The sequence below is a fragment of the Porites lutea genome, chromosome 2, assembly GCF_958299795.1.
Source record: "Porites lutea chromosome 2, jaPorLute2.1, whole genome shotgun sequence".
In the NCBI taxonomy this organism is placed as follows: domain Eukaryota; kingdom Metazoa; phylum Cnidaria; class Anthozoa; order Scleractinia; family Poritidae; genus Porites; species Porites lutea.
The window spans coordinates 2,857,773-2,878,725 of record NC_133202.1 but is presented as its reverse complement, the minus strand read 5'-3'; the positions used below and the strand labels follow the sequence as shown (position 1 = coordinate 2,878,725).

Genomic DNA, 20,953 nt, shown 5'->3' with positions numbered 1-20,953 from the left:
ACCAATCAAGGTCTGTTTTCTGTTTGCTCTATAGAATCATTTCATCACTTAGGCTTTGTCTGGGATGTCCAAGTCTAAACCTGCAGAGCGTCTTCGTCATTTGAACACAAAGATGCCATCGGTCTCGCATTCTCCTCTCAATGTGCCACTAAATTATGGCAGGCACAACAATTAAAAATTTTCCTAGCCTTGTAGAATTCTGAACTTTGCTGCTGTTATACAGGCGCATGCTTAGATTCTGGCTGCAAGAACTAAACAGCGAATAAAAACGGGGCGAAGCCCAAGAACAGGCTACGACAACGTCTTATTGAATCGAATTCTTCATGTATGCACACCATACCTTGCAACATAGTCGAAGACTCTTTAACCCAGTACCAGATAATGCCTGGGTTCTCTGAATCACCACTTGTCCAGTGAGCTGGATGATATTCAGCGGCTTGAGACACCACCGTCCCAAATGTGGTGCCACTTTTACAGTCACAAGTTGATAGCAGTAAGTCACCATCAGAGGGCAGATATGGCATACGCTTACCAATACCTTTGTCGCCCTCGGACCACGAACCAAACTTCTGCACAACGCTTACATCATTAAGCGCGCAATTTGAGGAGGTGAAGCTAACAAAGGGGGAAACAAGAAAAATATCAATACAAGAATAGTGTGGCAACGTCTTATCCACCATTCTCAAAATAAAACTTTTGAAATATTAAAGGACAGTTAGGCTGTTTCCGCTGAAAAAAGCACAGGCACACCAAGCATTAAAAGGAAGCAAGCAAACAAACAAACAAACCTGTAACTTTCCGGTGCCTGATAGATGGCACCGTTGCTACCCCTCTCTCGTGCTTCCAGTCGATAAAGGAAGTATGGACTGATAGCAATGGACTTGATTGTATCACCCTCGTCCAACAATGAGTAGTCCTTGGTAAGAGAAGGCTCAGCTATGTTTCTAAAGAAAAAACATATCACATTCTTCAGGGCAGAACACGATCAAAAGCGAAATTGAAATAGCTTCCGTTTATTTGGATTGTGAACAATTCAGCGGATAAGGATTCCTATACTGTGAATTCTTATAAACTTTTCGCCGGGTTGTATGATTCAAATAAAAAATCAAAGAGAATCCAACATGTGAGATCGTTTCTTTCCGAAAAAAAAAAACAGTCACAAGTAAAGAATACTGTTGGAAAGTTTTCACAAAATTAATGACATCGAACGGAACAAGCGGCCAAAGAGCTACAAGCGAGTTGGTCATTAATGTCCTAACCACACTTTGTCGTCTACAACTAAAAAGCCCGAATTAAGGTGACTCGACCCAGTTTTTTGGGGGGGTACCATCCTACTTTGAAGCTCTCTGGTATCCCCACCTTTACTTTTATCGTAAGTCTAACACATAGAATGGATAACATATAGATCAATCTACAATATAACATAAAATTTTTGGCGATCGGAGTAAATGTCACGTGGTTATAATGCCACGCCCCTTTGAGGTCTGAGTCGAAAATCTGCTGTTGCCGGCCTTTTTTCGTGAAAATCTCTCGGCTACCCATAGTGTGCATTAGTGCCTTGCGCTGAACAGAGTTTCACCAAAATCGCAAAGACCCAATCCGAGAAATTCAGCGGTTTCCAAATTTAGGTCATAATTTATGCGAAAATGATAAGCAAACTTTACACGGATTATATCTAATAAACTATGAGATTCATCTCTGTATTTTGGGCATCCTTATAACAGATGGGTCCTTGCCAGTCAGCAAAACGCTTTAGGGCCTTGTAAATGCATCCATTCTATGTGTTATACTTAACGATAAAAGTAAAGGTGGGGATACCAGAGAGCTTCAAAGTAGGATGGTACCCCCTAAAAAAAACTGGGTCGAGTCACCTTAATTTAGTCCAAACAATATCACGACAGAAAAACAACTTGACACTGTTTCATTAACTCTTTTCGTCTTTTTACCATCATTCTACAAAAACCTTTTCAATTTCTCTGTTTCTTTCCTTCCTGTCAGCAGATTAATTTAGTACCACTCTTTTTGCAGTTTTTTTCTCGCACAATCTTGAATAAGCTCGTCCACGAACTTATCATCCATAAAAGATAAGATCATTCTTACCTGCTTTTGACATTGTCTTTTGTCCAGCCCTTGTTGCTCGCACTGGTGACCAACAGTGTCCATCCACCACCATCATGTGTCATATCGCAGAATACCTTGACTGTTTCTGCTGCGTTTGGCTTCTGCAAGAAGATGGTATACAAGCCGTCTGTTTTGCTGTTGCAGCGTTCTGCAAACTCACGACATGAGCGAATTGGAACTAAAAAGAAAAATAAAAAGGAAAAGAAGAAACTTATATTACTATGTTTGAAAGTACCATTATGGTATAAACTAAGTTCCAGTTGATTAATCGAGAAAATTGGATGCCAATAGACTTTGCTTGCAGAATGTGCGCTAACAATTTTCCCCGAGTACACTGTAGCTGTTCGCGCATTGTAAGATGGTTTGTGTATTGGCAAAAGTTAAGATATCCATTGCCTCAAACAAACAAACATTTTTGTGACCTTCCAAGATGGGCACGGTTCACCCCCTTGATGAAATTTAGTTTAACACTGATTGTCTGAAAGTGCAACAAGCAGATGTAAATTATTTAAGGTGGGATATTTTCCTAAAGTGTGTTAAACTTGTGAGAAACTTTTAACACCACGACACTTACTCTTAGGTTTAGGACAAGGCTCTGAGTTACATTCCTTAATTTCCACAGGCTTTCCTTCACATGACTTCCCACCATACAGTGGTATGGGGTTGGTGCAAGTGCGTGATCTTGACGAGATTCCACCGCCACAACTTGATGTGCACTCGGTCCAGTTGCTCCAGGGGGTGAAACCACCATTCACTGGAAAGAATGAGAGCAAGAAACGTTATCAACAAAATGCCTTGCTAGTAAGGGTACTGTGCAAAACTATCTGGAGGGTATAACAACCTGGGACCTCTGAATTAAGGTTTACATGTAATTAATCTCCCTACAATCTACAGGTACAAACGCTTTGCAGTAAGACAATGTTATTGTGCCACTTGGACTCACCAAATTATATTAAATCACTTATGTGTCTACAGACCAAACTGGACTTCACCAGCCCAATTACCTCTATAAATTGTGAAATATATAGTCATGTACGTACAAAATTGGAAGAACACATACCTGGGCATGGCAGTGTGTTACATGGTGACACTTGCTTGGCATTATTGACCATCTTGAATTTTTCACCACCACCACACGTCTTGGAACATTCAGACCAGCCAGTTTCTAAATCAATTTTTTAAAAAAATTTTGAGAAAATATTAACAAAAGAGCAGGGCTTGCAAATCAATGAGCCTCGGTTTTTCAAACAGTAAATTTGTAAATGTGAACTACTGAGATCATTATTCCTTCTCCACCAGAATGTTTGTGTGAAAGGAAGATATGGTGGTGTTGTTTAACAGCTGTGCTGTAACGAGCCCCATGTAAAGTTACTCTACTTTGCTATTAAAATGGCTTACAGTACTTGGAACTTCTTTATATAAAGCCAGGTGTTGATGGTCACTTACAGTTCACAAAGATATGAAATTAACAGTTGCATAGACAAATGAGTACACTTACCGTTACCTCCTGGTGGGCACACTTTAAGGTAGCATTCTTTGCTCTCAAAAGGTTCTCCTAAGGCAGAACAATCAGCTCCTCCAAACCTTGGTGCTGGGTTGCTGCAGTCCCTGATCCTGTTCTGTTGTCCTTTACCACAGGTGACACTGCATTTAGTCCACTCTCCCCACAGCGAATAGCCACCATTAACTAAACAATAAAAATATGAATTTTTTAAGTAACAGAGTACAGAGTGATTGGTTAGTTTTACTGTAATTGGATTCTGTTAATCCTGCTTCCATTTTTAATTGTATATTGTATAATTTGTAAATAACTTAATTTGATTTATTTTGTAATTGTAATTGATGTAATTTAACAGGGAGGAGCAACCCAATGGATCTGTTAATAAACCATTATTATAATTATAATTATTATTATTATTATTATTATTATTATTATTATTATTATTATTATTATATGAAACAGACAAGGAAATCATCTCAGCCTCAAGAGTAAGGTATACAGATCAACATACAAATAGTAAAGTAAATAAATTATACTTTTCAGTTTCGATACAAATTTTCTTCTGACCCATTACTTAGTGTGTTATGAGTAGTAGTAACTAGTAAACTTGTTGTAAAAGTACATGTAAAACTACATTTGGGGCTACAAAATTTAAACTATTACCAGGGCATGGATCATTCTTGCATTTCATTATCTCTGTAGACTTGCCAAGGGAAGAACAGTCTTTACCACCAAACTCTGGGCTAGGATTCGTGCACTGACGAGTCCTCATTGATTCACCACCACCACAAGTCACCGTGCATGGGGTCCAATCACTCCATGGTGAGTAAGCACCATTAACTACAGGAAAGAACATAGTGATTGAATACAAATCACAGTTACTGTAACTATTATTGTACAGCATTATATTGTTCATCATGTTATTCTTTAATGGAAGAGTACCTGTTAAGTGATGCTACCCCCTAGCAGACTTAAAAATAATTAATTTAATCAATAATACACCAATAATCAAAAACATTCATAGTAATGTTGCTTTTCTATCAAATGATGTTTATAGCTCTTACTACCATTGTAAAGCCTAATCAAGCTACAACTAGCAAATATGAGCTTTTGTAGCCAATAGTGGAACATGTTTTCATACTACTTCATGTGTAGAAATGGCATTTCAGCAACCTTCTACTGTCCTCACTTACAGTCCAAAAGCAGGGGATTTTCAAATTACCATAAAATTCCAAAAATAAGGGGCTTATATTCGGAGGGGCTTATCTACTGAAGGAAATTTGTGTTTCAAAATCGATTGGGTTAGCCTTATGGTTGGAAGTAAATTTACCATTTTTGCTTTGTTTTACTTTGTATTTGATGCCAATTTTCCAAGTACAAGCCCCCAGGAGGGTTATATTTGGAGGGGAGATTTAACGGTGGCTTTTTTACGTTACCAGATTGGGGGGCCTATATTTGGAGGGGCTTATACATGGAGGGGCTTATTTTCAGAATTTTACGGTACACTGTAAGAGACACCCAACCAGCCTCTATTAATAGAGACAACTGCATGGGACATATTATCTTACCTGGGCATTTCTGTGGATTGCATTGCTGGGTGAGGAGTTCTGGTCCACTCCCAGAGCAGTCTTTGCCACCAAACTGGGGTGAAGGATTGGTGCAATTTCTTTGCCTCTTTATTGTTCCTCCTCCACAAGTAACACTACAAGATGACCACTTAGACCACTCTGTATATCCACCATTGACTATATTGAAGTACAAGCAAGTCATTATCAAGGATAATGTTAACTTGAGATGATCGGAATTAAAGTAAAAACTCCTAACATGTTTTTCAACCCAATGCATGTGCATTTTGCCCCTGTGGCCTTCAAGAAGAACAGTTTGTTATTACCGTTATGTGATTTTTGATCACTTTCACACTATTTTTACTACAGTGTTAGATATGACCAGTTAATCAACTACTTTAGTCCCAAACCATCAACTGTGAATGTAAGCTGGAATCCACGTGATGCTTGCCACTTGTCATTAACTTACTAATTTTGGCCAGGCATACTTCAATTTTGGTCAGTAAAGCTAAGTAGCAAAGACACCCGTGGAACATTTTAACTAATCAGATCAAACTTTGACCAAGGGACAAACTCTTACTTGGGCAAGGGTTAGAACTGCAGTTTCTTGACTCAAATGCTGCTCCAAGCAGGTTGCAGTCTTTGCCGCCATTTGATGGTGCAGGATTGGTACATTCTCTTGTTCTTTGTTGCATTCCACCACCACATGTTACACTACATGAAGAAAACTCTGTCCATTGTGTATACCCACCATTACCTAAAAATGAAAAAAGACCAGTCATAACCTAAAACGTTTTTTATGCTGTTTCTTGTTGTTAAATAAATAACTTAAACCATACAAAAAAACCTGAAAAATTCAGGATTGACTAGGATTAAAGTTTTGATCTTTTAAAGTCCTTTTTGCATCCAGTGAATTCAGCCATACACTGTACCTCCTTGCTCCTCAGTGCTGGGGCATTTTGTGTGACAGACGTGACTGTATAAATTTTGGGCCCAAAAATTTAACACTTAAGATGTAAACTAATGTTACCAATTAAATTACAAATAATATCAATCTGGCAATCAGGGAGTTACAAATGCAAATTTGTTTGAGTTGGTATAATTTCTCCTGGTCTATTTGTATTATCATATAATCAGAATGATCCACTTTAACCATTAAAAGAATGTTGGGTTTGATTTATGACACTTAGTATACAGTTCAAATAAGTCCCATAAACAAGAGCAACACCAGAACTCTGTTTTTGTGAATACTCTTCAATTTGATAAGGGAAGTGTCTAGAAAAATCTGTTGCAACACATTAATTTATACGATTCATTTCTTAGTAATACTGTAAGTATTCAAAAAAAGACTTCAATAACCCTACTTCACTTAAAAAAAATCTGTAAGGTAGAACATCAGTATAGTATTACAGTAGTACCTGGGCAGGGCTGTGTATTGCATTCTCTGGACTCAGAATGTGAGCCCATACAAGGCTTTCCTCCATGCTGTGGTACCGGATTGGTGCAAGTGCGCATCCGCACCTGATTTCCAACACCACAAGTTGCAGAACATTCAGAATAGTTTCCCCATTCATCATAACCTCCATCAACTTTAAGACACAGAAATCAAAACCAATAATCAAATACCAAGTTGTCAGCTAGTCATTAGCTACAGCCTGTATTCATAAACAAACTATTATTAACTAGAAACCACCTCTCTGCTCATTAAATGTGTATTGAAATGGCCTAAACAATATTCTACAAATATCATGCTATTCATGTATGCGTGGCTTTGGGAAGATCTTGTCACATCAGGAGAGAGTTGGTGCTGGCCAGCCTACACCTAATGAATAAGTGATAATCATATTAGCACAAAGGTCAAAGTAAGGTTTTGTTTTGTCCTGCATTTCACAAAAATAGCTATTAAATGTATAATATGAATATAAACACCAGAACCGGGTTGTTCGAAGCTGGGTTAAGATTAAACCCAGGGTTAGTGCAAAATTTGAACTCAGATATGAGAGCTTAAAAAGCAAATTCAGTTAATTCATTCTCTTTGCCTATGATTTGATGATTGGCTACCCTAAAAAGAAGAGAGAAAATTATCCAAGAGAGTGCTTTTGATAAAAAGATAAAGAAACCCAAGTTAAAATTTAACCACGGTTAGCGCTAACTGGTGTTCGAACAACTGGGCCCAGACATGTGTGCAAGTCAGTCACTATTAAAAGAGTACAAATTCAGAAACAGTTATGTTGTTGTCCAGTCCACGTCACGTCGGTGTATTTTTCCAGATGACCCCACCCCTACCCATAATGAGGAGGCAAGATATTTCGACCTCATTACTCCCAGATTTTTGAATCATTAGATCCAATTCATTATGTGCCTCATAAAACAAACTTACTTGGACAAGGCTGTGTATTGCACTCGCGTGCCTCTTTGTAGTCTCCAGTACAGTTCTTCCCACCATAACGTGGTTGAGGGTTGGAGCAGGATCGCATGCGAGACTGGATTCCACCTCCACAGGTCTTGCTACAAGCAGAGAAGTTGGAGTAGGGTGTAAAACCACCATCCACTGAAAGAAAAAGAAACAAACCATAAATTTTGTCATACTGAATAATGCACCACAACAAAAAGATTTTGCTGACCTGTAACATATGCAATGCAAATGTACCAGACTTGATGTTGGCAATTACACTGTCGCAATCATCAGATGTCATTTCAGTGTAGAGTATGTTTTATACTTACATGCTTTTTTGAATGTAATTATTTTCACGTTACAAAAACTTTAATGTCTTTTGAATTGACAACCACGTTGAGTAGCATTAAAGGATGATCCTTGGATTTTTCATTTTAGTTCTACAATTCCCATGGATGTGTATGGATCATGGTTTGTAGATGTAAACAGTTTACTAACTTTCACATACCAGGGTGACATGATCTCCACACACTCAAGTAAAAAACAAAAACTCTTTTGTCCAGCTTTGTGTTGGAATCATTCTGTGCTATTGAGCTTATATAAACTCCAGCTTACCTGGACATTCTTGAGTGTTACATTTCCTTTTTTCATAATCAGGTCCATCCTTGGAGCAATCCTTACCAAAGTGTTGAGGAGGAGGGTTGGTACATGTCCGAGTTCTTATTTGTTCTCCTCCTCCGCAAGTTTCAGTGCAGTCAGACCAGTTGGTAAATGGAGAGTAACCACCATCAACTGAAGAAAACAAAGTAGCAAAATCATAATCATATATTCCTTGGTTATATTATGTTATCTACCCATTTTGACTGAACAAGCTTGGTCAAAAAGGGATTTATTATTATGGCCACAAAGAGAACTTTTTATTGCAGGACCAACGCAGGAAATTCCAAGTGGGTGATATGGGACCATCTTACCCCACTGTGGTAGCCAACTACTTGTAAAACACAGGATTCGCCATTCGCTAATTCAGCCATAATTTATACATGTAAAATTATAATAAACGAACATTATTTCTCCATTTTATCCACAACGTACACTGTATCTTTGTCTCCAAGGTTGGGAGACCTTTCAGTGAGTGAAACTTAAAGGAGCTGCTACTAAACTTCCAAATTTTAAAAAATCAACATATTATTTTTTGGGAGTGGATGCTACATATTAACAGAAAGCAAAAACTTGCTAATATCCATACTTGGACATTTTCTTAAGTTGCACTCCTTTGTTTCCACAGGGCGCCCATAAGCCGAGCAATTCTTTCCCCCATGCTGAGGAGGTGGATTGGTGCAACTTCTTGAGCGAGCCTGAATCCCTTTGCCGCAAGTCACACTGCAAGCCTGGAATTCTGACCATTCGGTGTAATTTCCATCAACTGCAAAAATGTTATAACAAAAGAATATGTTGCTAACATTTGTTTAAAACCCTTCGATTACAGAATCCATGGTCTGGGAAGGAGGGACTAAACAGAAAGCAGTACTGGATTCGTCGCCACAAGTTTCTGATGAAAGTTTGACAGAGGTGAATGTGAAAATAGAGAAGCCCAGGATTGTGCCTTAAGATAATAATCATTATGCATAAGGCTGGTTCTTAACAAGGAAGTAATCAAAAGAGCATACAGTAACATTTTCCATACTTTACATAATTAAATATAATATGTTGTAGGTTAAATCCATTCTCCCTTTAAACCAGTACTTAACCTGGTTTGATTCAAAATTTCTTTTGTCCTCTAGCCCTAATTATTATTCATACAAACTGTAGGAGACAGAGGAAATACTGGTTTAGCTGAAAAAAGAGTTTGCTTACGACATGCAGATCACATTCACTGTAACTGCATTGTCTGTAAGGTTGGCAAGTTTAGGACATTGCAAAACATATCAGAACAAAATTAGGTCTTGTAAGCTACACTAGGATGACGAGAAGAAAAGTGATGGCAACATTATCCATTATGAACCACGATCTCTCTTTGGTTGACAAGATACATGTAAAAGTAATAAGCCTCCAGTCCAGTGTCACGACAATGACAGTTACTGCAACAAACACTAGTTCTCAACTCACTTGGACAGTAGAAGGTATTACAGGCTCTTGTTTCATTTGCTGGTCCAATCCATTTACAGTCTTTTCCCTTGTACTGTGGGGTGGGGTTGTTACACTGTCTTGTTCTAACTTGTTCCCCTCCCCCACAAGTTGCACTGCAGGATGTATAAGAACCCCAGTTGCTGTACCCACCATCAACTGAAATGGCACAACATGACCGTAAGCAGGCAATAAATTTTATTAAACAAATAAATGACATGCTGACAAACATGCACAGTCACTTCCTCTTTTATCTATAAGCTTTGATAATTTAAAACACTAACATTATGTAATACTGTAGACGTTTTTTGTTATTTGAGCTACATTTACCAGCCTGTTTATTATGCTCATGGTCCCTTGCACCTTACACTTTTGATCTTGGACGACTTGGAAATCTTAGTTTTTTCACAAGATAATTATCATATTCTGGATACCCTGGATTTCCAGGTTCAAAGCATTGGGCTCCATGTACATGTAATTTGTCTCTGAGCACATGTACAGCCTTGAATACTCACTTGGGCAAGGCTGTGAGTTACAATCCTTTGTCTCCACTGCAGGTCCCAGTGCTGTGCAGTCCTTTCCTCCATTTGCAGGTGATGGATAAGTGCATGTTCTCACTCGTTGCTGTATTCCACCACCACAAGTAGCTGAACATTCCTCCCATGCACTCCACGCAGTGTAGTTGCCATTTACTAGAATGTGTAATATGTAAAAGTAAATAAAACATTAACAAATGATGTTATAATGATCTCTCCATTTACCCACAGAGTTTGTCCATCTCTTGCATATAAAACACCACTTGATTAAATTCTAATTAAATTTTGGTTCTGAGTATGAGCTGGAGATTGGAACATGTCATTGCAAGACTTGTGAAGTTCAATTCATATAACATACATGTACATTGCAGTGCACTAACTCTTACTTTGGAATCTCAAAATTGTATTAAGATACTTATCAAAATTATGTCAAACATGACTTATTTAAGGGCTTTTCGTGGAGTGCAAGAAAAAAAGAAAATTTTAGAATTTTGCATAGAAACAACATGTGCATTTCAGTCAAAATAATATTATCCATTTTGAAAGCTCAATTAAACAGCAAGAACATACAAATTAGGAAAAACACATAAGTAATAATACTAAGAAAACATTTGGAGTATTAGTTTTCTTACCTGGAGGCTTTGGAGCTATGATTAAAAAATTACAAAAGAAATTATTAGCCAGTGTTTAATCAAAACATGCAGGTACAATAATGATGATTTTTTAACCCTTAATGAAGAACTGAAGCCAGTCAGGGTTAAATTCTGACAGGTGACAAAGCCTTAAAACAGCTCGACATGATGATATAATGACAAACAACAGAAGGTTGGTATTAACTCAAAAGTTAATGGAGACAAGTGCAAAATTACATTTTAATATGTGATGATTTAGACACTTGTGGTAGTTCAATCATTTCCTTGCAGGAATGACAACCGTCAAAACCACTCCCAATTTTTAAATTCTTCTGAAAAAAAATCCTAGATTTTTCAATTTTGCACAGTCAGAACAAAATCCCACAAAAAATGGCACTGTATTAACTTACTTGTAAAGACGAGAGGAGGCTTTGGGGTTGTCGTTAAGACAACCTTCGGCGTTGGCGTTGTTGTCAATACAACTGGACTTGGCTTTTCTGTTGTCTGTGGCGGCTTTGTAGTGGAAGGAGGCTTTGGTTGTGTGACTGGAGGGGGCGGTTTTGTGGTAGAAGGGGGAGGTTTCTCTGTTGTTAGAGGTGCTTCTGTTGTTGTGATGGTTGTTGTTGTTGGACGAGGACATGGTGCTGGGCACTCTGCCGGACATGGCTGTGGAACAGGGCAGTTTGGAGGAATGACACAAGGAACACATGGTTTCTGGGTGGGTGTTGGTGGTGGAGGTGGAGGTGATGGGGTAGTAGTTGAATTTGTCGTTGATGTTCTGATAGGCGGAGCTGCTGATGTTGATGTTGTGGTAGGCGGAGGTGCTGATGTTACTGTTGTAACTGGCGATACTGTTGTTGCTAGGGTAGTAGCCACTGGAGGGCATGGTGCTGGACACTGTGTTGGGCATGGCTGTGGAACAGGGCAGTTTGGGGGAATGACACAAGGTACACATGGTTGTTTGGTTGTTGGAAATGGAGTTGGTTTGCTAGTTGCTATTGTCCCATAATTCCCTCGCATACATTCTGGCCATGATCCTGGCTTGGGTATATGCACACCTAAACAAAAAAGCAAATATCGAATAAGACTCAAACCACATAGTACATGTGCCAGTATGGCAAGAATTGGTGGCGTGACAGTGGGCCAATTAATTCTAGCTTTGACTATGCATGCAAGAACCAGATCTGTGAATTAAACTTGGTAATCTGCCACTTCAATAATAAAAACAGATATAAATGTCATCAACTTAAAATAGTCACGCTAAAATAGGAACTCCAAAAGTAGAGAAATCACATGGAACTTCATGATCTAAACAGCTGTCTAAACAGCTGTCTACTCTCTCATGCCTTGAAAGCCGTCATCTTTCTCAAAATTCTCAATATTCATTCCTAAAAATAGCAATGGTTACACAATAATAGCTAGCGATTACTATGTAAAAAAATCATAGGAGAGAAACGCAACAGATTTCAAGTATCTTTACCTCAAAACAACTGACTGCCGCCGCCGCCGCCGCCATCATGTTTGCTACGAATTACCGCAATCCGATTGGCTTGCAGGCGTTATAATGATGCCGACGCGGGAAAATTCGCAGAAGAGTTGGGACACCGCGAGAGCCATAATTTGCACATCTCCAATAATACAAGCTAATACACCTTGTTTGCCTCCCAAAACTTTGCATAACCTTTGTTCTTTTATTTCTACTGGGTCCCTAGAGAAATAAATGACAATACTTATGGGGAGGGGGGGGGGGGGGGGCGAACAAGGCTGTATTATGGGAGATGTGAAAATGGCGAATTAGATCAGAGAAAACTCCCCGCGAACCCGGTGTGGAAAACAAGTGAGATAAGTCTCGATTACCTGTGCTGTCCTCGCATATACAAGCTAGTTCTCGTATTTGGTTTTGAGTCAAAGCTGACGTGTAAATATATACTTCATCCAGTGCTCCAACAAGGAACCTCTGACCCTTGTGACTTCCTATTCCTACTGCCTCGCTCCAGTCCTGCGGCAATAGTCCAGAACCTTTCCCTTTACTTGCCAGCTGTGTATTGACGTATACCTTCGCTAATCCTAGAAATGGAAAGAAAAATATGACACTTTTGTTGTCTGTCTTGTATCCCGAAAATAACCATAAAGTTGACCAATGGTATGATTTTTTTTTTGGTTGGGCGGGGGGAGGAGGTATACGAAAAAATCTTAACTCTGAGTGAATCACTTGAAAACTGAAAAAGAGATAGAATGCGCTTATAGTAGGTCTTAAGACCTACAGTGTAAAATAAGTTTAAGGAAATTCCCCTACAAGAAAAACTGGACTACCAGGGATTAAACCAAGTTTAGGTTAGTGTTATCCTCGTAGTTTTTTGGTATTTTGAGTGCCTAAAATGACGACTGTCTAAGAGAAATATTAAGAAAATCGTAGATTGTAGGCTGCACTTTGTAAAAAATAATTTCTTTTACAATGATAATTTTGAATACTAAGAAAAAAAAAACTACAGAAAATGACGCTGTTGACGCATGTTTAATAAAGGCTGACCTTCTTTATTATCATATGTTCCAACTAGATGTGTCCACTGATTTGGTGGCACCACCACACGATCCGTAGTCACATTAAATATCACACTTTCGTCTGAGCCCCGTGCAAACCACCTCACTTTTCCATCGATTAGCTCAAAATGATAGTTTCCTGGCTTCCCAGGAGTAGTGACCGTATCAAATAATGACTGTCGTCCCTTTGTTGAGGCCAGTTTTACCCACACAGCAATGGTCACCGCGACGCTGGGCTTTGGAAAGAATTTCTTGCCGTTAAACGACACATTGCCAGAGGAAAATATTGCAGCCAAGCCACAGGCCTGAGGTAATCGCGATACGTCCACGTTGTTAATTATCCCGTTGTTTGCGTGTTTGGAAGTATCTAACACGTGTATGCCCGAATGGCGATCAAAGGGCAAGTGCAGAGCTAGGAGGGCTGCCACAGGCGGACCAACTTGCGGCACTTTCGTGGGCCGAGGTGGGACCACTGGAGGATGGACAGGCTTTGGTAAAGGAGCTGGCTTGTAACCCTTTGGTGGACATTTATTGGTCTTTGCGTCGTAAGGAACTAAGAGATAAAAAGAAACAAGTAAGGAGTAATAACAGATGATAAAGCGAGATAAGTTTCCCATTAACTTGCTCTGAGGAACGTGCTAACGATGCATTGGTGCATACGGGTACCAGTGGCATTTTGCACCTTCATGCCAATGCATACGAATACCGCAGTTTGAGTTTTGCGATCCCTTTGTGCAGCGCCCCTGTTTTCTTTGCTTCCAATTGCGAAATATTAAGCATTGTTGCGTAATTTCCTTCTATTTCTCCCACCTCCCGCTTCTCCCTCATCCACTTCCCTCTCCCCCACCCCCCTATTCTTACAGGATACCATCCCCTGTCCTCTCCCACTTCTTTCGGCTCTCGTGGCTTAGTCTCTTTGTTTCTCGCCTTTGAAGCGTTGGCGTGATATGGATTTTTAAACTATCTTTTGATGAATGCAGGGTGACTATACAAGGCACAAGTGGTTTCTATGAAAGAGCCACTGGAACGTCCCTCCACGCTACTGCCATGCATTTCTTCTAATACTGACTCTACTTTATTGTTAACCTTTTGCCAACTGGGGTAAGAAGAAAAAACTTCTTTCAGGTTGAGCATCCCCAGGCAAATTAGCACCGAACTTTTGTTACACTAGCAAAAATAAATTATCGTCCTTACCAATCAAGTGTAAAGATTGAGGAATGACTTGTCGTTTTTTGACCATTTTCTTGGATACCAAATGGTCTCTTAACGTAGCAAGTGGATCAGCAACCGGTTTGCGGAACGAAACGATGAAGTAAATGTTGATGATATAAGGACCTTTTAGCACGTAAGGATTCTTTGCTTTCCTGCAAAAAATACCATGCAACATAAACAAATGATAAAATTTGTACTCTTAAAATTATTTTGGAGGCTTTTGCAATTTCAAGATAAATAATGCGATGTATCCTTTTCGAGCGATACTTTGTTACATGAAAACTATATCAGTGTTGCATTTATTCGTCAAGAAAGTTCAAAACGTTACAATTTCACTTATTTTCCTCGATACCTTTATTTTTTACTATCAGGTGTAGTGGTATTATAATTTTCTGCTGTGGCTAACTAATCAGTCATAGTCGTTAGAGTGAGTATGTGGATTCCATACCGGATTCCAGTCAGACGAGCTGAAACAAAGTCTGGATGAACTCCTTTGTAGATACTGTTGAGCTGCAAAGTAATTGTAAACGTAGCAAACTATTTAAAAATGTTTTTCACCAGTAACCTATACCTTTAGGAACACTATATACACAGATACAGAGTGGAATTTTTTAATTATATATAAGGATGTTTAAGAGACTGGGTAATGAAGATCTGCATGATAACTATCGTTGTTGACGATGAATATGACGATGATGGGGATAAAGATGCTGGTAGATGATGACGTGAAAGTTATTTTCGACCAAAATTCAGGATCACTTTTCTAAACTTCTCGAAGGGAAAAGGTGAACTACAATCCTTTATAGAAACATATGTGGCTCCGGTGACTTCGGCCATGGCAGACCACAAAAGGAGGTATACTGAGGACGGTGCATTCGTTGTTCGCCAGACTGAAACAGTTTACTTTTGTCCCTGTTTTCCCAACCTCATGTCTCGAACATTTTTTGCAAATGGACTTCCAATTGTTCCTTTCTTTTCAGCACTTTTAGTTACGCCATATATTTAGCTGACAGCTAAGACACAATGTTAGCGTGCCAATCAGGTTTAAATAAAGTAGGGGGACAGAGATGCGACACAGAAATTACAAATACCATTGTTGTATACCGACTAATTAAACTACCACTTACCCCTTCCACGATCTCCTTGCTTAATTGCCTTAGGTAAACGAGGGATTTATCAGTCAATTGTTCGTACCAAACCTGTCCCAACAACAGCGATGCACAAGCGTCTTTGGTAAATGCTGGTATTCAGAAAATAAAAAGGAGTTTCTTTGGTTAACTGTCGGGAAATGAATTGAAGTTTTATTTGGTGGCGCACCTTGGCCGAAAACATTCCACACATGAATCACAGTAAGTTGATTGCCTTTAGCGAAATAAAACTCAAATCAAAATCAAACCCAAGAGTGCTACCAAACCAACCCTTTTTCATTCTGGGTATTTTTAATACTTTATCTCTCCATGTACCTGTAGGAAACGTAGGTCCAAGCGGTCTTGTAGGTTTGACTGTAGGCTGTGGTTGCGGCAGTAGCGGAGGGTGCGGTTGTGGCTGCGGCTTCGGCTGCGGCTGGGAAGGTGGTTGAGGCTGTGGCTGTGGCTGTGGCTGCGGCTGGGAAGGTGGTTGAGGCTGTGGCTGCGGCTGTGATGGTGGCTGAGGCTGTGGCTGCGGCTGTGATGGTGGTTGAGGCTGTGGCTGAGGCTGGGAAGGTGGTTGAGGCTGTGGCTGCGGCTGGGAAGGTGGTTGAGGCTGTGGCTGCGGCTGGGAAGGTGGTTGAGGCTGTGGCTGCGGCTGTGATGGTGGTTGAGGCTGTGGCTGTGGCTGCGGCTGCGGCTGAGATGGTGGTTGAGGCTTCGGCTGCGGCTGAGTTGGTGGTTTCGGTTGCGGCTGTGGCTGTGGCTGCGGCTGGGATGGTGGTTGAGGCTGTGGCTGCGGCTGTGATGGTGCTTGAGGCTGTGGCTGTGGCTGCGGCTGTGATGGTGGTTGAGGCTGTGGCTGCGGCTGCGGCTGAGATGGTGGTTGAGGCTTCGGTTGCAGCTGAGTTGGTGGTTTTGGTTGCGGCTGTGGCTGTGGCTGCGGCTTCGGCTGAGATGGTGGTTGAGGCTTCGGCTGTGGTTGAGTTGGTGGTTTCGGTAGCGGCTGCGGTTGTGGCAGGGGCTGTGATGGTGGTATTGGATTCGGTTGTGGTGGTGGCTGAGGCTGAGGCTGTGATGCACATCCGTACTGGTTCGGCCCACTTGCCGCCGTTTGATTGTCGGGACAACATCCATACACAGTAACTTGGCAGTAGACATGATACACGGGAGGAGGCGGTGTGGGTTGAGTGGTAGCTGCTGGGGTGGTTGTGGCGGGAGGGCCTTGGGTGGCATTTGCTGCGGAAAAAGGCGGAGTAGCAAATAAAAGAACGGTTAAATGTAAAATAGACTTCGGATTGGTGTATCGTCCTGCTGGTTCAAAGGTAAGAAAAGGTCAACCGTTCAACGTATGTAATAATCAAGTAAATACCTCCACAATTTGGCCTACTTCCGGTGATTCTTGTTCCTGGAATTTCTTGGCCAGTGTTCTGGTCCACGCACCAGCAGTCCTCCTTTCCACTGGAAGGGTAAGTATAACACTGAAGAGCTTTAAAAAGTCCAGAGGGCTCACATTCAGGAACAAACATGTCCATGGCTCCCATTGCTTTCGGTTTCTGCTGTTCCTGTTGACATTTACTCTGAGCGTAAGCGGGCGACTCTAAGACAGCCGTCTGCAGTGGATTCTGGTTGGTTTGAGGTGGGCAGCCTTCCATATTGGGACCTTTAGCGAATGTTGTCTTGTCCTCACAACAGCCATAAGGACCCATGTTACAGTTGGGAACGTTTGAAACGTCGGCATGAACTTTTTCTGAAGAAAGAAAACATATAGGAACATGCAGTCGTTGTTGTGACGGATTCAATGATTTGAATCAAGACTATGACTATGAGGTAAAGTCGTAGTAGTATCTTGGAACAGAATATTGCGTATTGGACATTGAGCACTACCTTAAATTTAGTTAAATTTGACTTAGATGCTTATTCGTCAAGACTAAGAACCAACGAAGCTCTACTAGATTTGCCAGGAATTACTTAAACGCACAGGGTGCGTGCATGTTATAATGCCATTCCATAACAAGGGGTGTTATATAACGTTGTGGAACTGTAAAACGCTAGCGCAGGAAGTTTTCTCGCTGCAATACTTTTAAATTTAAAAATCGGTGAATCAGCCCTCATATGCAGTGTAGAAGAACGCTAAGAGTGAAAAATCATGAGAAAGGTTTGGACTACAATTTACGTTGAATGGAGTTCTGATTCTCCCGAAAACAGCATGGTTGCCTGAGTAACAGCATTGAATTAGCTAGAGCAGAATAATATGCAACTGCTAAACAAAGGCAACAGATCTTCTACACTTACCGCATTTTGGTGTCGTTCCATCGCTTACCCTCGTTCCTTTAATCTCCTGGCCTGAAGAGTCCACACACCAACACTGTTTTCCGTAAGTGTTGTGTTCAAAACACTGATGGGGAACGTAGTTCCCTTCCTTGTCGCACACAGGCACAAAGATGTCAGTGATGAGAGGCGACTTAGCAATGTCTCTTTCTTTTTGACACTGGGTTCTTATTATTTCTGTGAATGAAGTTTTAAAGTGAATATATTATATTTTTAAACGTTCTTAAAAAAATTGGTTTAATTCGTCGCCCTGATGGACTTTCCGACTGGACTAATTGAAGGGTTCAAAATACAGCAAGTAACCTCTAATTAACCTTCCATCAAAACTATTTCACCTTCGGAAGTGTTTTAGTGTCATTTAAGGGGTGTTAACTGAATATGATTACCGAAGTTAGCTAATATGGGGAACAAAAGCCCTTCCTTTTCAGCCAACTCCAAATTTCGAATGCGATCAAATGGTTCGCCCCTGATTATTATGAAAAACTGCTGTCACAAATGATTTATGCCCCTTTGTTATCAAAATGCGTTAGTATATGACAGGGGCGTAGCCAGCTTTTCGACTATTTGTAGGCCTGGCTGACTTCATTTCCACACATCCTGAAAATTGCACACATGACTAGTATGCACTAACCTAACGTACCAAAGCTTTGAGCTCTTCAGCTTTTTATCTCACCCCAATAAAGCATAAATTAATTACTGAGCTGTAGAGATATCAAACCAAAAACTTTGTAGGCCCGGGCCTACAGGTCTATGGGCTGGCCACGCCCCTGTATGTATACGTTAAAGTAATAACAACTGGTGTCGCAAAGTTTTTTTTCGAAAATAACTTCACCTTTTATCGTGTCATTGAGAGTTACTTCAACTTCGACTTCAAATTTTGTTCCATTCCCTGATGGCACTGCCATGTTAATCTTCTTTGGCCCATCATGCTGCTTTGGTTCCTGCTTATTTTCTTCCACTTTGTCAGCCACAATAGCACAGTTGGGTGTTTGCCCGTCTGACATACGGGTTCCCTGAATTTCCTGTCCGTCCTTGGTGACACACCAGCACTGTTTGGCAAATCCCTCGTGTTCAAAGCACTGCATATCGGCGTAGCTACCATCTGAACTGCATTCAGGTACAAAGGCGTCTTCCATTGTCTTTGCCATCTGCCGCTCCAGCTGACAGGATGTTTCTGCAAGAGTTGACAATAACTTTAAAAGCTGTTCTATGCTAAAGAAAGAAATGTGCGTCATTATCGTATTATGAACTAACACTGTAATCGGCAATGACATTTTAACATGGTCATGCCGTTAATTATTTAGTTGCACCCTGCAAAGTAGTTTGTAGTGCAGTACGTTTGGGGTAATTGATCTAATTTGAGCAAATGAGTCAGTCGGATGTAATTAAAATTTCCCATGGATGCCAAGTTATACATGGTCACATCTTTTTGTAAGGCTATCAAAGGGTCCTAGAAGGAACCCATGTAGGCACGGGTAGAGAATATACAGTGACCAGGCTTCTCAGATAGAAAGACCCGCTGAAGAAAACGCGAAGCGTTGTCCCTAAATTGTGACCTCTTGAAAATCCGAGCATCTTCAGTTAATATCCCAGAGCAAGAATTCTATGAATACTACTATAATCAGAACCACGAAAGCTGTGCCCCGTTCTACATCTTAGGTTTAAATTTAAAAAGTGCCTTTTCCTTGACGAGTTTCGCCTGCAGTACTCCTATTATAATCTAGACGAGGGTGGGGCTGACGTTTGTCGGAATATTTCGAAAGCAAAGCAAACACTAAAATCTTGTTTTCTAGACATAGCTCAAATGTAGTAAGTAAGTAATTATTTATAAGGCAACACTAAAATTTATCAGCACTTTTAATTTTAATGGTATTTTTCTATCTGTTTTACTCACTCTGATCGTTGCTCTCTTTAGCTGGCGCAGGAGATGGAGCTGGGGATGGAGCTGGATAAGACGAATAAGAAGACGGGGAGGGATATGGATAGGGGGCAGGAGAAGGATAAGGATATGGAGCATAGGCCGGATAAGGAGCAGGATATGGTGCATAAGAGGGAGAAGGGTATGGTGACGGATAAGGAGCCGGGTAAGGAGCGTATGCCGGATATGGTGCAGGGGATGGTGAAGGGGTCTGAGCTGGCCACGGTTCCTGGTCTGAGTATGTGTATCCGGCTGGCTGCTGATTCGAAAATTGTGTGCTATTCGAGAGGTAATCAGCGGTATTCTGTGTGTTATTCAACTGAGATACGCTATACCCTTGCGCCGTTTCGTTAATTCCACTATTATTAGCAGGTTGGGATCCATATGGATAGGCAGCGTTACTTTCCTTGCTCCATGATGACGCTTGTGAGACACTCAAGGCATCCGAGTAAGTTGTGTTTGCAGACTGTGAATCGTACTGAGATTGATTCGGAGACACTTCAGAATTATTATATGAATTTGACTTTTCAGCATTATAATATGATGTTGATGACAGTTCCGGGTTATTATTTGTAGTAAATCTATTTTCCTGTTGGGCTTGTTGTTGCTCTGATGAATAGTACGAAGAATTAGTTGTGTTTGCAGATTGTGACTCGTACTGAGATTGAGTCTGAGACCCCTCAGGATTATTATATGATGTTGTTGACATTTCAGGGGTATTATATGACCCTGTGGATGCATTTCTTTGAGACGAATAATAAGAATCCGCACTTGTGTTTCTATCTACAGTTTGCTGTGCCGTTGAATAATAATAACTGTTGCTATCTTGACCATAAGCCGTTGCTACTTGCTCTTGTCCGTTGTTTGTCCAGTAAGCCGCGGGAGTTACACTGTTGTTCTCGGGATTTGTCCCGTAACTATTGTCTGCATAATTATAGTACGAATTCGCG

The 20,953-nt window shown here is 40.5% G+C and overlaps 2 protein-coding genes across 2 annotated transcripts in view; both read right to left on the bottom strand.

Moving 5' to 3' along the window:
- Nucleotides 1-12,852, bottom strand: part of LOC140927412 (uncharacterized) — a 72,197-nt gene extending 59,345 nt beyond the window's left edge. The window contains exons 1-18 of the mRNA XM_073377055.1: nucleotides 12,732-12,852; nucleotides 11,285-11,932; nucleotides 10,875-10,889; nucleotides 10,222-10,398; nucleotides 9,689-9,865; nucleotides 8,829-9,005; nucleotides 8,198-8,374; nucleotides 7,568-7,738; nucleotides 6,606-6,776; nucleotides 5,768-5,944; nucleotides 5,191-5,367; nucleotides 4,286-4,462; nucleotides 3,620-3,808; nucleotides 3,182-3,286; nucleotides 2,696-2,875; nucleotides 2,101-2,299; nucleotides 789-944; nucleotides 341-615 (exon numbers count right to left, since the gene is read on the bottom strand). Coding sequence (XP_073233156.1) covers nucleotides 341-615; nucleotides 789-944; nucleotides 2,101-2,299; nucleotides 2,696-2,875; nucleotides 3,182-3,286; nucleotides 3,620-3,808; nucleotides 4,286-4,462; nucleotides 5,191-5,367; nucleotides 5,768-5,944; nucleotides 6,606-6,776; nucleotides 7,568-7,738; nucleotides 8,198-8,374; nucleotides 8,829-9,005; nucleotides 9,689-9,865; nucleotides 10,222-10,398; nucleotides 10,875-10,889; nucleotides 11,285-11,894 — 3,310 coding nt within the window. The 5' untranslated portion in view covers nucleotides 11,895-11,932; nucleotides 12,732-12,852. The remainder of the gene's footprint in view (nucleotides 1-340; nucleotides 616-788; nucleotides 945-2,100; nucleotides 2,300-2,695; nucleotides 2,876-3,181; nucleotides 3,287-3,619; nucleotides 3,809-4,285; nucleotides 4,463-5,190; nucleotides 5,368-5,767; nucleotides 5,945-6,605; nucleotides 6,777-7,567; nucleotides 7,739-8,197; nucleotides 8,375-8,828; nucleotides 9,006-9,688; nucleotides 9,866-10,221; nucleotides 10,399-10,874; nucleotides 10,890-11,284; nucleotides 11,933-12,731) is intronic.
- On the bottom strand, nucleotides 12,207-20,583 carry LOC140924899 (uncharacterized). The gene is made up of 12 exons (XM_073374892.1): nucleotides 19,980-20,583; nucleotides 18,918-19,259; nucleotides 18,044-18,262; nucleotides 17,127-17,498; nucleotides 16,799-16,993; nucleotides 16,091-16,594; nucleotides 15,755-15,867; nucleotides 15,076-15,137; nucleotides 14,610-14,779; nucleotides 13,405-13,968; nucleotides 12,732-12,941; nucleotides 12,207-12,262 (listed from the first exon to the last, which is right to left on the bottom strand). The coding sequence occupies exons 2-12, from the start codon at nucleotides 19,231-19,233 to the stop codon at nucleotides 12,207-12,209; spliced, it is 2,781 nt and encodes a 926-aa protein (XP_073230993.1). The 5' UTR covers nucleotides 19,234-19,259; nucleotides 19,980-20,583.
- Between the last annotated feature and the right edge of the window lie 370 nt (nucleotides 20,584-20,953).